The sequence below is a fragment of the Oryx dammah genome, unplaced genomic scaffold (assembly GCF_014754425.2).
Source record: "Oryx dammah isolate SB20612 unplaced genomic scaffold, SCBI_Odam_1.1 HiC_scaffold_15, whole genome shotgun sequence".
In the NCBI taxonomy this organism is placed as follows: Eukaryota; Metazoa; Chordata; class Mammalia; order Artiodactyla; family Bovidae; genus Oryx; species Oryx dammah.
In genome coordinates this window covers 40477439-40493403 of record NW_024070199.1, presented here as the reverse complement: position 1 = coordinate 40493403, position 15965 = coordinate 40477439, and the positions used below count along the sequence as shown (strand labels likewise).

The 15965-nt window shown below is 39.9% G+C and overlaps 1 protein-coding gene across 3 annotated transcripts in view; it reads left to right on the top strand.

Moving 5' to 3' along the window:
- Nucleotides 1-15965, top strand: part of ATL3 (atlastin GTPase 3) — a 43895-nt gene that overhangs the window by 13753 nt on the left and 14177 nt on the right. For all 3 annotated transcript variants that reach the window (XM_040256102.1, XM_040256101.1, XM_040256103.1), the window contains exons 3-8: nt 98-241; nt 6773-6877; nt 7346-7396; nt 10140-10196; nt 11025-11117; nt 12071-12209. In XM_040256102.1, the coding sequence (XP_040112036.1) occupies nt 98-241; nt 6773-6877; nt 7346-7396; nt 10140-10196; nt 11025-11117; nt 12071-12209 (589 nt within the window). The remainder of the gene's footprint in view (nt 1-97; nt 242-6772; nt 6878-7345; nt 7397-10139; nt 10197-11024; nt 11118-12070; nt 12210-15965) is intronic.

Sequence of the window (15965 nt, the reverse complement as noted above, 5' to 3'; positions counted from 1 at the left end):
TTTTGTGTCCAAAAGAGCAAACTCACCTCATGAGTTATCCTTGATGTGTAAAGTTACTTGAATAAGTTTTAATGGAAATTTCTTATTTCTCCTACAGAAGGAAGGTGGCCATTCAAACTGGTTAGGTGACCCAGAAGAACCGTTGACAGGGTTTTCATGGCGAGGGGGCTCTGACCCAGAAACCACCGGAATTCAGATCTGGAGTGAGGTTTTCACTGTGGAGAAGCCAGGTGGAAAGAAGGTAAGGAAGAAAAAGACTTAGAGACTAACAAACACAATGAAATGAAAACTTTGATGTGTAGTCTGACAATCCAGTTAAAATGATTTTTATCAATATGATATAAGTTCAAGATTTAAAAATAATGCATGAATGCAGTTTAAAAGGCCAGTGGTAACGGAAGGCTTCTAACATGACCTAGTCCTCCGTCAGCTCAGTTTCACTTCCCGGAGGCTACTGCTCTCAGCTGTTCAGAAGTTACTTTACACTCTTCCATCTGTCAGCATTCACTCCACCCACCCCTCCGGCTGTCAGCAGCTCATCTCATGAGCCTCCTAAGCTTCAGTTGCAGAGCTTCTCCCCAGATTTCTTTGTAAGGGTCAGCAGGGGCAAGGTATATGTCTCCTCAAGTGGGAAGAGAGAATTTGGGGTTACGACTGTTGCTTAAATAGACTTAACCCCTTCCTTCTGTTTTTAGTCTCACCCTAAAGCATGTTTTCACGGTTGTTTGTGCCTCTCATTTTTTGAGTCTTTCCAAGGCTTAAGATCTCATATCTCCCCTTCACGTTGTTCAGCTTTAGCCTTTTCCTTGATGTTAAGTTATTAAATATTTTGGGAGACGGAGAATTGATGCATGACTCTTGATCACTGTTTCCACAGCTTCTGTTTTATTTTATGAAATTCCTTATTATTGCTTTAAATATTTTGCTTCTCTCTGTTTGAGTGCAGTTTCAGGAGAAAGGTATATTAGAAAACCCTCTAATTTTTTTTCAATGCTTAGATATGCATACAAAAAATGTGTAGCAAAATAGGGAGATTTTTACACTTTTTTTTTTTTAAAGGCAGAGAATGTAGAGGAATCCCTGGCAGTCCAGTGGTTGGGGCTCTTTGTGATCACTGCCGAGTGCACATGTTCGATTCCCGGTCAGAGTACTAAGATCCCATGAGCCGTGGGGGCGAGGGGGTGGGTAGGAAGAGCCTGGAGGAGAATGAGGATTTTTTGAAATATAACGTTAGAAACTTTTGCTTGGAGGAATCTTTAGGTATTATTTTATCCATTCTTTAATTTTTTTAACAGCTTTATTAAGATGCAATTGATATTCCATTTCTCCCCTCCCAACTTTTGAGCTTTTGTCATATATTTTACTATAATAACATTGTTTTTATTTTTATTTATCTATGTTTAAATGTTCAGTTATCTTTTAAAGATATTTAAATAATAAGAAAAAAGCCATGTACTTACACACGCAGTTACCATTAACTAACTGTACTTCACTTTCTGCGTCCAGATTTCTGTCTGTTTTTTGTGTTCATTTTTCCTCCCGCTTGAAAAACTTCCTTTAATAGTTCTTGTAGTGCTGCTCTTCTGCTGCGGAATTCTTTTAGCTTTTGTTCTGTGTCTGAAAAGTATTTCACCTTTGTTTTGAAAATAGTTATGCTGGGTATAGAATTCTAGGATGGGAGTTTTGTCTTTCAGTGCTTCAGAGATGTCAGTCCCCTGCCTTTTTGCTGACATTGTTTCTGCTGAGAAATCTGTTGTTATCCGTATTTTTGTTTGTCTCTGTTTAATGTATCTTTTTTTTGTCTGGTTGCTTAAAAAATTTTTTTCTTTATCTTAGCAATTTGATTATGACATGTCTTTGTGTTATTTCCCTTTATGTTTCTTGTGTTTGAATTTTTTTGAGCTTTTTCAATATGCAGGTTTATAATTTTTATAAAATTCAAACATTTGGGGGGCCATTGCTTTTTCAGATACTTTTTTGTCCCTTATCCTCTTTGGGGAGTCCTGTTACATGTATGTCAGGCTGCCTGAAGTTGTCCCATAGCTCACTGATGCTCCATTCATATAAAAAATTTTATTTCTCTGTTTCCTTTTAGATAGTTTCTGTTGCTAAGTCTTCTAGTTCACCAATCTTTTAAATCTGTTGTTAATCCCATCTAGTGTATTTTTTTCTTTAAATATCTTTTCTTTATTATTTATTTTTACTGTACTGAGTCTTAATTGTGGCACACAGGGTCTTTGTCATGGCATGGGGGCTGCTTCATTGCTGCAGACATGTGGTGTCTAGTTTCCTGACCGGGGATTGAACCCAGGCCCCCTGCATTGGGAGTGTGGAGTCTTACCTGCTGGACCATCAGGGATGTCCCTCATCTAGTGTATTTTTCATTTCAGACATTGAGATTTTCATCTTCAGAAGTTTATTTTAGGTCTTTTTTTTTTTAATGTTTTTTATGCCACTTAACTTTTTGAATGTATGAAGTACAGGTATACAGAATACTGTTTTAGAGTCATTTTCTGTTTTACGTCTGTGACAGTGATTTTTTCTCATTTGGGTGATATCTTTGCATGCTCATTTGGGTCATATCTTTGCATGCCTGCAAACTTTTGGTTGGATGCCAGATGTGTGAATTTTAACTAGTTGGATGCTGGATATTTTTGAATTCCCATAAAATACTTAGCTTGTTATATGGGATGCATTTAAGAAATTTGGAAGCTGATGGATCCTTTTGGCTCTTGCTTTTGAATTTTAGGGTTTGTTAAATGAGACAGCTGTATTTAACCTAGAGCTATTTGTTCCTTACTACTGAGGCAAGACTTTAGAATTACAGGGCTTTTGTAGTCTGATTGGAGGGAAGAGGTGCTGTTCTAGGCTCTCTGTGAACAGTGGGTACTCTTCCCTCTAAGCCTTTTGAATGGCTCTTTCTCCAGCGTCAGGTAGTATCCTTATTCACATGAGCTTGTCAAGACTCAGCCGAACACTTGATGGGGACTCTCTGCTTTCCATGGTGGTCTTTGTCTCTGTAGCCCTCTCCTCTCAGGTGCTGCCTAAGAGTCCCGTTGCCTTGGTCTCCCAGACTCTCAGCTGTATTTTCTCAACTCAGGGACTCTGTTGCTCTGCCTGGGTTCCCCCTCCCCGTGCCTTAGCCAGTTAGCTGTGTCACCTGCAGGGCTGACCTCATCTGTTTCCTTTCTCTCAAGGATCATTATCCTTTGTTACCTGATGCCCAGTGTTTTGCAACTGTTGTTTCATAAAGTGTTAGTTGCTCAGTCATGTCTGACTCATTGTGACCCCATGGACTGTAGCCCACCAGGCTCTTCTGTTCATGTAATTCTCCAGACCACAATACTAGAGTAGGTTGCCATTTCCTTCTCTAGGGGATCTTCCCAACCCAGAGATTGAACCCCGAGTCTCCTGAATTCAGGCAAATTCTTTATTGTCTGAGCCACCAGGGATAGTAATCATCAAATGAATATGTTGTATTTTATTTACCTATCTCCCTGTTGGTGGGCATTTAGATTGTTTCTTTTTTTTCATTTTGTAATCCCTGCTATAGTGAACAACCTGAAACATGTTTTTGTGAGTAATGTGCAAGCATGTCTCCAGGCCACAGTTTTTTGAACTGTGTCCATGACCCAATAAAAAGTAGAGAAATCAATTTATTGCTTATGACCCGTTTCTTTTTTTCAGATTAGTTATTCATCTTATTTTTAAAAAATTAATTAATTAATTTTAATTGGAGGCTAATTACTTTACAATACTGTGGTGGTTTTTGCCATACATTGACATAAATCAGCCATGGGTGTACAGTTCAGTTCTGTCGCTCAGTCGTGTCCAACTCTTTGCAACCCCATGGACTGCAGCACGCCAGGCCTCCCTGTCCATCACCAACTCCCGGAGTTTACTCACACTCATGTCCATCGAGTCAGTGATGCCATCCAGCCATCTCATCCTCTGTCGTCCCCTTCTCCCGCCTTCAGTCTTTCCCAGCATCAGGATCTTTTCAAATAAGTCAGTTCTTCGCATGAGGTGGCCAAAGTATTAGAGTTTCAGCTTTAACATTAGTCCTTCCAGTGAACATTCAGGACTGATCTCCTTAAGGATGGACTGGTTGGATCTCCTTGCTGTCCAAGGGACTCTCAAGAGTTTTCTCCAACACTACAGTTCAAAAGCATCAATTCTTTGGCGCTCAGCTTTCTTTATAGTCCAACTCTCACATCCATACATGACCACTGGAAAAAACATAGCCTTGACTAGCCAGACCTTTGTTGGCAAAGTAATCTCTCTGCTTTTTAGTATGCTGTCTAGGTTGGTCATAACTTTTCTTCCAAAGAGTAAGCGTCTTTTAATTTCATGGCTGCAGTCGCCATCTGCAGTGATTTTGGAGCCCAAAAAAATAAAGTCTGTCACTGTTTCCACTGTTTCTCCATCTATTTGCCATGAAGTGATGGGACCAGATGCCATGATCTTAGTTTTCTGAATGTTGAGTTTTAAGCCAACTTTTTCACTCTCTTCTTTCACTTTCATCAAGAGGCTCTTTAGTTCTTCACTTTCTGCCATAAGGGTGGTATCATCTGCATATCTGAGGTTATTGATATTTCGCCCAGCAATCTTGATTCCAGCTTGTGCTTCCTCCAGCCCAGTGTTTCTTGTGATGTACTCTGCATATAAGTTAAGTAAGCAGAGTGATGTATACAGCCTTGATGTACTCCTTTTCCTATTTGGAACGAGTCTGTTGTTCCATGTCCAGTTCTAACTGTTTCTTCCTGACGTGCATATAGATTTCTCAAGAGGCAGGTCAGGTGGTCTGGTATTCCCATCTCTTTCAGAATTTTCCACAGTTTGTTGTGATCCACACAGTCAAAGGCTTTGGCATAGTCAGTAAAGCAGAAGTAGATGTTTTTCTGGAACTCTCTTGCTTTTTCCATGATCCAGCAGATGTTGGCAATTTGATCTCTGGTTCCTCTACCTTTTCTAAAACCAGCTTGAACATCTGGAAGTTCACGGTTCACATACTGTTGAAACCTGGCTTGGAGAATTTTGAACACGGGTGTTCATGTACATGGGTGTGCATATGTCCCCCATCCCGAGCACCCCTCCCACCTCCCTCCCCATCTCATCCCTCTGGGTTGTCCCAGTGCACCAGCTTTGAGTGCCCTGTCTAATGCATCGAACTTAGACTATTATGACCAGTTTTTTAAAAATAAGAACTAGAAAATACTAGAGTATATATAGTACAGATAAAAATTAAGTTTCAGCTTAATGCACGTGCACATTTGATTGTAATATAAAATATATTTCTTACTGTGGGTTATAGTGAAAAACATTGGAAAGTCTCTTAAAAGTGGAATTACTGGGTCTGAGAATACCCATTTCCTCTGTTTCTCACTATTGTCAAACTGTTCCTGAAGGTCATTAGGGCATTTTACTGTTCCACTACATGATCTATGAATACCATTTCCCTCCAGATACCCAGCACTTTAAGTGTACATGAGACTCCCACTCCTCAAAGAGCTTCTCTTTAGTATTTCTTCTTTTTCCCTCTAGTTAACCTCATTTTTCTTATTAGCAGATGTTATGATTTTCTTTTTCATTGAAACATAATTTGCCTACAATAAAATCCATCCTTTCAAAGTGTGTAATTCAGGTATTTTTAGTACGCTCACAAGGCTGTGCAAGTATTACCATGTAACGCCAGAACATTTTCATCACCCCCCAAAAATAACTCTGTCACATCCCTTTTCCCTCTTCTCCCAGCCCCTGGCCACAACCGATCTCCTTTCCTCTTCATGTTTGCTGTTTCATACAAATGGAATCATATAAATATGGGTCTTTTGTATGACCTCCTCCAGCCAGCCCAGTGCCCTCAAGGCTCTACCACGATGTAACATGTATTGAGACTTGACTTATTTCCGTGGTAAAATAGTGCAGTGTATGGATATCTCCTCCATTTTGTTTATCCATTCATCAGTCAGACAACATTTAGCCTGTTTCTGTACCTTGGTTGTGAATAATGCTGCAGTGGGTGTGGGAGTACAGATATCTTTTCAATTATAGGAAGTCATGTAAGGATGGTAGATCCTACATCTTTTTTTTTTTTAACATTTTACATAAATCTCACTTTTAAGGTGGGACTGGGTCATTAAGTTCTTTTTGGAAAGAATGAGGCTTCATGAAACCTGGTTACATAGAGTGAATGATAGCTTTGATTCTGTTGCTTTCATTTGGCATCTGTGATGTGGTCTCTTTTTTGTAAAGATTGAAAGAAATGTTTGTTTTTCTTGTACCAAATGACCAGAAAACCCTATAAATTAAAGAGAAGTATTCAGCTTTGCAGGGAAATGCCAATAAGGCCATATGTTTTATTTTTATTGGATAATACCTGAGTTTAAACTGAGTCAATATATTTGTTTTTTATCAACAAAAACATCCTCAGGACTGGCTTGGAAAGTGAGCTATTTGGCTTCAACATTTGGCTGTCTTAATTGGGTGATTTTGCTCTCTGATCATATTGCTCTGTATACCTCTGTTCTGTACTGTCTGTCAGAGCAGATAATCTTTTCCAGCAAAGTTCTCTGGTAAGAAAAAAACCAAGACATCTAAATACTTATCTTTATTGAAAAAAATCTGCATGTAACTGGACCCATGTGGTTCAAACCCATGTTGTTCAAGGGTTAACTGTAATTGTGCTTTTCTGATAGAACCTGCAAGCATGTGCTTCCCCCTTCTCACTTTAACATGTTTGTGTGTGTGTGTGTGTGTGTGTGTTTTATAGGTTGCGGTTGTTCTGATGGATACCCAGGGGGCATTTGACAGCCAGTCCACTGTGAAAGACTGTGCTACCATCTTCGCTCTGAGCACCATGACTAGTTCTGTTCAGGTAAAACCACTTGACTAGGAAAACATTTTGTAGAAGAAATGGGATAAAGAGGACACATCTAGTTTCAGCTCTTGTTCTGTTATCAGAATTCCTATGGTGACATGAAAATGTTCTTTTTATACTACAGATACCAGTGAAGCTCTTATAAGTTCAAGAAGCAGCCAAAATTATTAATATTTTTCCACTTTGGTCATAATATAGTATATTCCAGGAGAAGTCTGGAAAATGGAAATTGAAGTTAAATCAGTTGCATTATATGGGAAATGTAGACTTGGTGTAAAAAAGTAAGAAAATTGTATTTTAAACTATAAAGGAAGAATTATGCGATTTCAACCTTATATGTATACAGACCTCGTATTCTTATATGCAGACCTTTAACTGTACAAGCTTCTGTTCACTGCTTTAGACTTACTTGATATTCATCTGAAGTAGACTAGAGTAGTATCAATCTGAATTTTTGTTTTCTAGATTTATAATTTGTCCCAGAACATTCAAGAAGATGATCTTCAACAGCTGCAGGTATGTATTCCTCATAAAAATGTTAATAATGTAATTTAAAAGTTTTAAGGCCAAGGTGCGTTTTACAACTGAGTAGTTTCAGCAAAAGATTGAAATGTGGAGGAAGGTGTGGGCTGATGGTAATCCTTCACTCTGTGTATCTTTGATTGGAGTGGTCAGGGATGCTCTTACTGAGTTAAGCAGAGGACCGAAAAAAGTGAGCAGGTAAATCCTGCAGATATTTTGGGGGGAAAGTGGTGCAGGGAAGGAAGCAGCAGGAAGGCAGAGCGTGAGGGGCGGTGTACTTGATGGGGTCCAGGGACAGCACCGAGGCCAGCGGGTGGGGTTGGAGGATGAGACAGGAGACGGGTGAGTGACGAAGTCAGAGAGGCAGGCACTCGGCTTCCAGTGATGCCCTGCTTTGTAAGGACTTGGGCTCTTCCTCTGGGTGAGATGGGAGCCATGTTTTGATCAGAGGAGTGGTATTGCTTGACATGTGATAAAAGGATCATGGTGACTGTTGTGTTTAGAGTATATTTTTAGAGGTGCAATGATGCATTCAGTGAGACTGCTTATGAACCTACTGCAATAATTGAAGTGAGGCTAAATAAATTAATATTTATAAAAGGCATAGGGTCATTGCCTGGAAAATAGTATGTGCTTAACATGTGCTAGCTGTCACTTATTAAACCTGTTACTGTGATTAGTCATTGTCCTCTCTTCTCCATAGCAGCAGTTCTTACACGTTTTTCCTATAAAATCCTCTTCATTGGGTATCCCAGAGTTGGATGCAGTCTGGCACACTTCTCGAATTCTACTCCTCCCACTGACATTCAAGAAATATATCAGAATATGAGAGTGAGGGTGTCATTTATTATAGAGATTACCTTGAATTAGTTTAAATTTATATTCCTTAAAAAAAAAAAAACTTCAAAATTTTGGCTCTTAATATTACTATTAGCAGTTACTTGTACTTCATAATTGGTGGTTCTACACCAGTGCCATGATTCAGTGGTTGAGAGCTGTTGCTCTGTGATACGTATCCATCAAAACTTGTGTTTGATACCCTTTTCACCTGAAACTGACCCCTTTCTAAGCTCCTTTCTTTCACGCATTTTTTTGGAATACCTAATTTGTGTGAGGGCTTCCCTGGTGGATCGGTGGTAAAGAATCCGCCTCCCAGTGCAGGAGACGTGAGTTTGATCCCTGGGTCAGGCAGATCCCCTGGAGAAGGAAATGGCAACCCAGTCCAGTATTCCTGCCTGGGGAATGCCATAGACAGAGGAGCCTGGCGGGTTACAGTCTGTGGGGTCGCAAAGAGTCGGACTTGACTGAGCAGCTAAACAACAGCGACAGCAGTTAGTGTGAGGCAGTGGGCCAAGTGCTGTAGATACACTGGTGTGTGAGGTAGACTTGATTCTTTATGGATGTTGTGGTCCAGTCGGTGAGAGGGTGCAGAAATGACTAGGCACGAGTGATGTGTCAGGACGACTGCACACACATCAGAGTGCCACAACCTGGGTGGCTTAAAACAGTAGAAATGTATCATCTCACCGTTGGGGAAGCTGGAAGTGATATGTGTATATCATATATATACAGACTTCCACCCATTTCCTTAGTCATCAGCCCTGCTCCCTCACCTCCTCTTTCAGGGTAACTGGCGCTTTAATTTCTGAGCCTTTCAGGGATTCTGCTGAGGGACTCTGCTTGTTACTTTTTGGCCCCTGCCTCATAGATTTCTTATTCTTAGCGGGGTGGAGAAAGCCAAAACCCAAGGCAGTTCTCATTTGTTCTCCTTCTAGAGTGTGACAACTCTTCTTTTTCGTACCCTTTCTCTTCTTCTCTGTCCTGTGAGTTTATAACTTTGGCACTTCATTTTGCTGTACTTTTCAGTGCAGCTGCATGAAGAAATAGAGGTAAATGTGTAAACCCTAACTTTAAAGAACTCCTTCATTGGGTCATCCGAACGGCCTGCATCCTATAGGTCTGGCACATGCTGTCCTTGGTGCTGGAGGTCCCATAGTGCAGAGAGCATCCCTGCCCTCGTGGACTTTAAATGTTAGTAGTGAAGACAGACACTAATCAAGATAAGTAAAGGTATAGTGTGTTAGACAAGTGAGGAGAAAAATTTGAAAGGACATGGTTAGGAAATAATGGGTGGAGAGGTGTAGCGTTTTTAGGTAGATGGCCATGGGAGGCTTCATCAGGAAGGAGTCATTGGGGTAAATACCTGAAGGAGTGATGTAGCTGTTCAGGTGTTTGGGGGGAAGGACATTGCAGGCAGAAGGAGGCATCAGAACAAAGGCTCTAGGATGGCAGTGCATGCAGCAAGTTTGAGGAACATCAAGGAGGGCCAGTGTGGCCAGATCACACTGTAGGGTCTGGCTTTTATTCGCAGTGAGGTTGAAGGCTTTCGAGCAGAGGCATCATGTGGTCTGACTAACGTTGTGAATAACAGAGCCACTGTGGCTGCTGTATTGAGGAGAGTCTGTGGGGCTGACACAGTGAGAAGCTATCGCAATAGTCTAAGCCATGTGGAAGTTGCACGTGGTTGGATTTTGGGTTTGCTAATGAATTGGAGTGAGGAATTTCTGAGAGAGAAATAGTCTAGATTATTTTAAGATTTGTGACTCCTGTGAGAGTGTAGAATTTTGGTCTCATATAAGTAGTATTCAGTCTGTTAAAAGAATTATTTGCTAAAGAACAGCCATTAAAATACTTTATGTAATATTGCCTTACAAACCATAACGCTTCTTTTTTAAAGCTCTTCACAGAATATGGTCGTCTGGCGATGGATGAAATTTTCCAAAAACCCTTCCAGGTAGGCTGTTAACTGTAAATATAAGTCACATCTTTGTTTTAGTTCATAGATTAGCAAACTATAGTCCACAGGCCAAATATGGCCAGCTGCCTGTTTTTATATGACCTGTGAGTTAGGAATGGGTTTTTTTTTTTTAATATTTTTAAATGGTTGAAAAAAAATCCAAAGAGAAATAATATTTCATGGTATGTGGAAATAATTTGAAATTTAAATGTCAGTTGGCCATAGTGAAGGCTTTATTGGAACACAGCTACACTCACTTGTATTGCCTATGGCTGCTTTTTGCTACAACAGTCTGAAATATTTACTCTCTGGCCCTTTACAGAAAACGTTTGCTGACCCCAGCTTTAGCTAAATTGCTTTATGAGGATGAGAATGCCCAGTAACCTCAGTAAGATTAAAGGATCTCTAAGCATTATTTTTTATTATAGTTTTTTTCTCCTGTCTGATGTTAACAGATCTCATTTTATGATTCGCTAGTGCTCTTTTTTTTCTTGTCCTTCATCATAGTCTTCATACTTGCCTTTTGAGCAGACCCCTGAATGTAGCATTTTCCCATCAGTCTATTTTCATCAGTCTCTTCCTCTTAGCCCATGAGGACAAAAATATTAGATGGGATATACTGACCTCCCAAATGGCTCATACATGTTCTTCTAGTCTTTATAGGGTTTCCAAGACATTACAGGGTAGGATTAGGTAGATAAATCCTTTAGCACATTTTCTTGCCCCTTTTGAAGAAGGTGGCATTTTGCAAAGAAGTGTTTCAGTGGTTATTTTGAAAATACATTTATGCAGTTTTATAATGCATTCTGCTCTTTTTCTAAATAGACACTGATGTTCCTGGTTCGAGACTGGAGTTTCCCTTATGAATACAACTATGGATTACAGGGAGGAATGTCATTTTTGGAAAAGCGTCTACAGGTAAATAGAAATATAGTCTTCTGAGGAAGTACCTAAAAGTAGTGATAACTTTCTCACTTGCCTTTAGCAAATATTTAAATACTTTGCTTCAAATATTTAAAGTATTAAAATATTTAAATATTTTAATACTTTAGCAAAGTATTTAAAGGGATTCCCTCTTAGCTCAGTTGGTAAAGAATCTGCCTGCAATGCACAGGAGACCTGGGTTCAATTCCTGGATCAGGAAGATCCTCTGGACAAAGAAATGGCAACCTATTCCAGTATTCTTGCCTGGGAAATTCCATGGACAGAGGAGTCTGGCTGGCTACAGTCCGTGGGGTCACAAGAGTCAGACAGGACTTAGCAACTAAACCACTCTCCACCACTGTATTTAAAGCAGATTATGGAAAGTTACATTGTGCGTTAAATACTTAGGAATATTAATTAGCACAAACTGATATTATTCATGATAAGGTTATAGAACCCGTGTATATAAATCACAGGGATTGGAGAGAAAAACCCCAGGCAAAAGCCCAAGCTTTGATTGCAATTTCCATTTCACAGTTCACATGTGAGTCTATATGTGCTTTTGGTTTCTGGTGTGAATACAAACAGGCTTAGCCTGTTTTCCAAAATTAAAACACAGGGGTCCTTTGTCAATTACTGCTCACTGGTACCCACAAGCCTTTCCTTGTCCTTCGTGCCCACATATCTTTCCTTATTCTTCCTGAGTCTTGTGCAATACTCTTTTAAGAAAGTCTTTACCTGTTCTTTGATAGCTCTAGGAGCCAAGCCATAGTTAATCAAATTTATGCATTTATTGCTTCTCAGGGTTCTGAGTTTTCTCACTGGACAGCACCTGGGCCATTATGATTTTTTAGAGTTGGAACGTCTTCTTCCCTTTGTCCTATACTAGTGAGTGCTGGTTAGGAAAAACACATGGTCATTGGTAAACTGTTGGCCTTTATCGGCAGGTAAAAGAGCATCAGCATGAAGAAATTCAGAATGTCCGGAATCACATCCATTCCTGTTTCTCCAGCGTCTCCTGTTTTCTGCTACCACATCCGGGACTCCAGGTGGCCACAAGCCCTGACTTTGATGGCAAATTGAAAGGTGTGTTGCAAATGATGTTATTTATACATGTGATTTTTATCTTTGGAGTTAAAAAGAGTCACCAGAAAATATCAATTGTGAATAGAAGTCCTTAACAGAAATACTGTGTTCTTTTAGAAAGAATAGTGTTTAGAGTCTAGTTCAGTGTTTTCCTCCTGCCTTAGTGTGACCATCAGAATTATATTATCTTAGTTTCTCCATTTGAAATGGTTGTGGTAATACCCATTAATGATCTTTCTAAGAATGATGTTGTGATTCCTGGTTTACAAGAGATAAAAATGCTAGGTAAAGGAAGACAACGTTAGTCAGCTCATTTTTATGAAGTAAAACTAAAGTCCCAAACAAAGGTAGTATGATGCACGGTATGGCTATTGTTTTCATCTTATTTGTGATTGCAGCAAACTTGATGCTGGGTCGTGAGAAATCGGAGGCGGGACTCTTAGGTTCCATTGTCTTCTTTTTGATCCTTCCTCACTGAAACCTTGAGTTGTTTAATGGCTGGTCCTCAGTGTACCCATGGGTTTAACCAAGCACTTTTGTTTATAAATTAACCTGAGCTGCTTTTTTTGTTGTTCAGTCACTAAGTCCAGTCTGACTGTTTTTGGGAGCCCATGGACTGTAGCCCACCAGACACCTCTGTTCAGGGGATTTCCCAGCAAGAATCCTGGAGAGGGTGGTCATTTCCTTCTCTAGGGGATATTTCCGATCTCCTGAGATTGAACCCACGTTTCCTGCATTGGCAGGTGGATTCTTTATCACTGAGCCACCAGGGAAGCCCATTTGAGCTTCTTAGGTTCCTAGTAAAATTGAAATAATAATACCTGCCATTTTTAGAGGTCATTTGTATTCCTAGCTGTCAGTCTTTCCAGGGTGCTGTGACAAAATACCATAGACTGGGTAGTTTATAAAAACTAGAAATTCATTTCTGATTGTTCTAGAGCCTGGATTTCCAAGATCTGAGTGTCAGCATGATCCGGTGAGGTGGTCTTTCTGGCCTCAGAACTTCTGGTTGTATCATCTTGGGGGGAATGGGCTGGAGAGCATGGTAGGATCTCTTTCATAGGAGCACTGATCCCACCTTCCCAAAGGCGCCACCTACTAATACTATCACCTTTAGGGGTTAGAATTTCAACATGTGAGTTTTGGAAGGACACGGACATTCAGACCATAGCAGCAACACTATGTGGAGTAGGAAATGGCAGCCCACTCCAGTATTCTTGCCTGGAGAATCCCAAGGACAGAGGAGCCTGGCAGGCTACAGTCCATGGGGTTGCAAAGAGTCAGACACAACTAGAGCGACTAGCACCAACACTGTGCTAGTTACTTTTATACTTAGTGCTCCCAGTAATTCCATGGAACTGATATTATTTCCTTTATCTTACAGATGAAGAAACTGGCTTAGAAAAGTTACATAACTTGCTCAGAGTACTCAGCTAGTAGGTGGTGGGGCAGAGATCCACGTCTAGATCCTTCTTGCTCAAAGCTGTAGTGTGCTAGAACAGAAGTTTTGCTGTACTGGGCAAGTCACTTAGAGGATTTACACTGCTTAGTTACTAAAACTTGCCTTGTGAAGTGGAAGTTTTTTATTACTTTGTATTAAACATAAAATGCATAATTTTTAATTTATGTAATTCAGTGGATTCAAGAAAGTTAATATGCTCATTCAGCTTAAGATTTACATTCCAGCTGGTCTTATTATTGCAAAAAAAAATTGAGTCTGAAAAGCTTACCTTTACCTTCTATTTGCCACCTGTGTGACATTTTATGTGGTTGGCAACTTTCCTGAGTGGGAAACTTTTACAGCCTATAGGTTGGCAGTTCAGAAACCCAAGGTTGGGGCCTGTCTTTGGAGAGAAATCTGCTTAGGCAACACTGGTGCTGAAACAGAAGCAGTTGTGAGTGAATTCTCTGAGTTGAGTAGGTGAGAAAGTTGAGTTTGTAGGTGAGGTGTTCTTTAGGATTTTAACGCTCCATTATTAGACATGCATTTACCAAATCTGAGCTCTGGTATATTCATTACTGGTAGGGAAGCTATCCAGTGGAATCTTAACTGAAGATGGTTAAGAGAGGATGGGTAGAAGTGACTCCTCATACCTTCTGTCTTGCTTTAGGGTTGTTTCAGGTTATTGGGCATCAGTTCAGTTCAGTTCAGTCTCTCAGTCGTGTCCGACTCTTTGCAACCCCATGAATCGCAGCACGCCGGGCCTCCCTGTCCATCACCAACTCACGGAGTTCACTCAAACTCGTGTCCATCGAGTCGGTGATGCCACCCAGCCATCTCCTCCTCTGTCGTCCCCTTCTCCTCCTGCCCCCAATCCCTCCCAGCATCAGGGTCTTTTCCAGTGAGTTAACTCTTCGCACGAGGTGGCCAAAGTATTGGAGTTTCAGCCTCAGCATCAGTCCTTCCAATGAACACCCAGGACTGGTCTCCTTTAGGGTGGACAGGTTGGATCTCCTCAAACATGACATTCCTCCATATTATTCAACATCTAAATATTTCAGAATATTCTGTTTTAAAATTAATTTTCCTCATGTTATTCTAGGAAACAGGAAGAGCCTTTTAAAGTTCTGTAACCTTGACTTTTGAAATTTTCTATCACCCTTGGGTATGTATTTTATGTTAGTTTCCTAGGAACTGCTGTAAAAAAAAAAAAAAAAAAAGCCATAAACTAGGTTTCTTAAAGAAATTAATCCGCTAACAGTTCAGAAGACCAGAATTCCAAAATCAGGGTGTTAGGCTAGGCTCCTCCTGGAGGCTCTTGAGGGGAGTCTGTCCTGTCCTTCTCTTGGTGGTCTCTGGCAGTCCTTGGAATCCCTTGGCTTTTAGTTTCATCACTCTGCTCTCTGCCTCTGTGGCCACTGGCCAGCTTCGCTGTGTTCTCTCTTCTTGCAAGGACACTGCTCTTTGAATTTAGGTCCCACTTTCATCCAGTATGATCTCAACTTATCACGTCTGTAAAGCCTCTATTTTTAAATAAGATCACATTCTGAGATTCCAGATAGACATGCATTTTAGTGGGGGACACTCCAGAGTACACAGATTTACAGGTATGAAGGGTTTGTCACTAAACATTAAGGGTGCTAAGCTTCATATTATAAAATAGGGAACAAATTCTATATAAGCAACCTTTAGTCTTATAATTATTCACTATGCATGATAAAACTATAAAACACATTTTTAGGGTTAAAATCCTTTTTTACTACATGGAAAGGCAAGTCCCAAAGGAAGAAATACAGATGGTCAAGGCATAATTCATGAAAATATGTGTTGCCTAACAATAATCAAGAAAGTGCAAATGTGTTGGTATAAATTTGTATAGTCTGTGCCATAGTAGCAGCATTGTAAATGTTTACAACTTTTGATCCAGTATTTCACTTTAGGAAATTTTCCTAGGAATTTCCTAAGGAATTATGCATATATAAGTAGATAAAAATATGTGGACAAGAATAGTACCCCTGTTGCATTATTATAACAGTGAATTATTGGAAGCAACCCAAATATATATTTCTGAGGAATTGATTCAATTACGGTACAGCTCACAAAGGGATGAAAATAAATCATTTAAAAGGAAAAAATAGATAGATGGATCCATCTGTATTTACATAGAAAGATGTTCATGATATGTTGTTAAATGTGGAAAGTGCAGAGTAGCGTGTATTGTATGATCCTAATTATTTAAAAGTGAATATTTATGAGGTTGTTTTTAAAAAAGGAAGGTTTTGAGAAATAAAAATTTCCTTTTTTTATTTCACTTT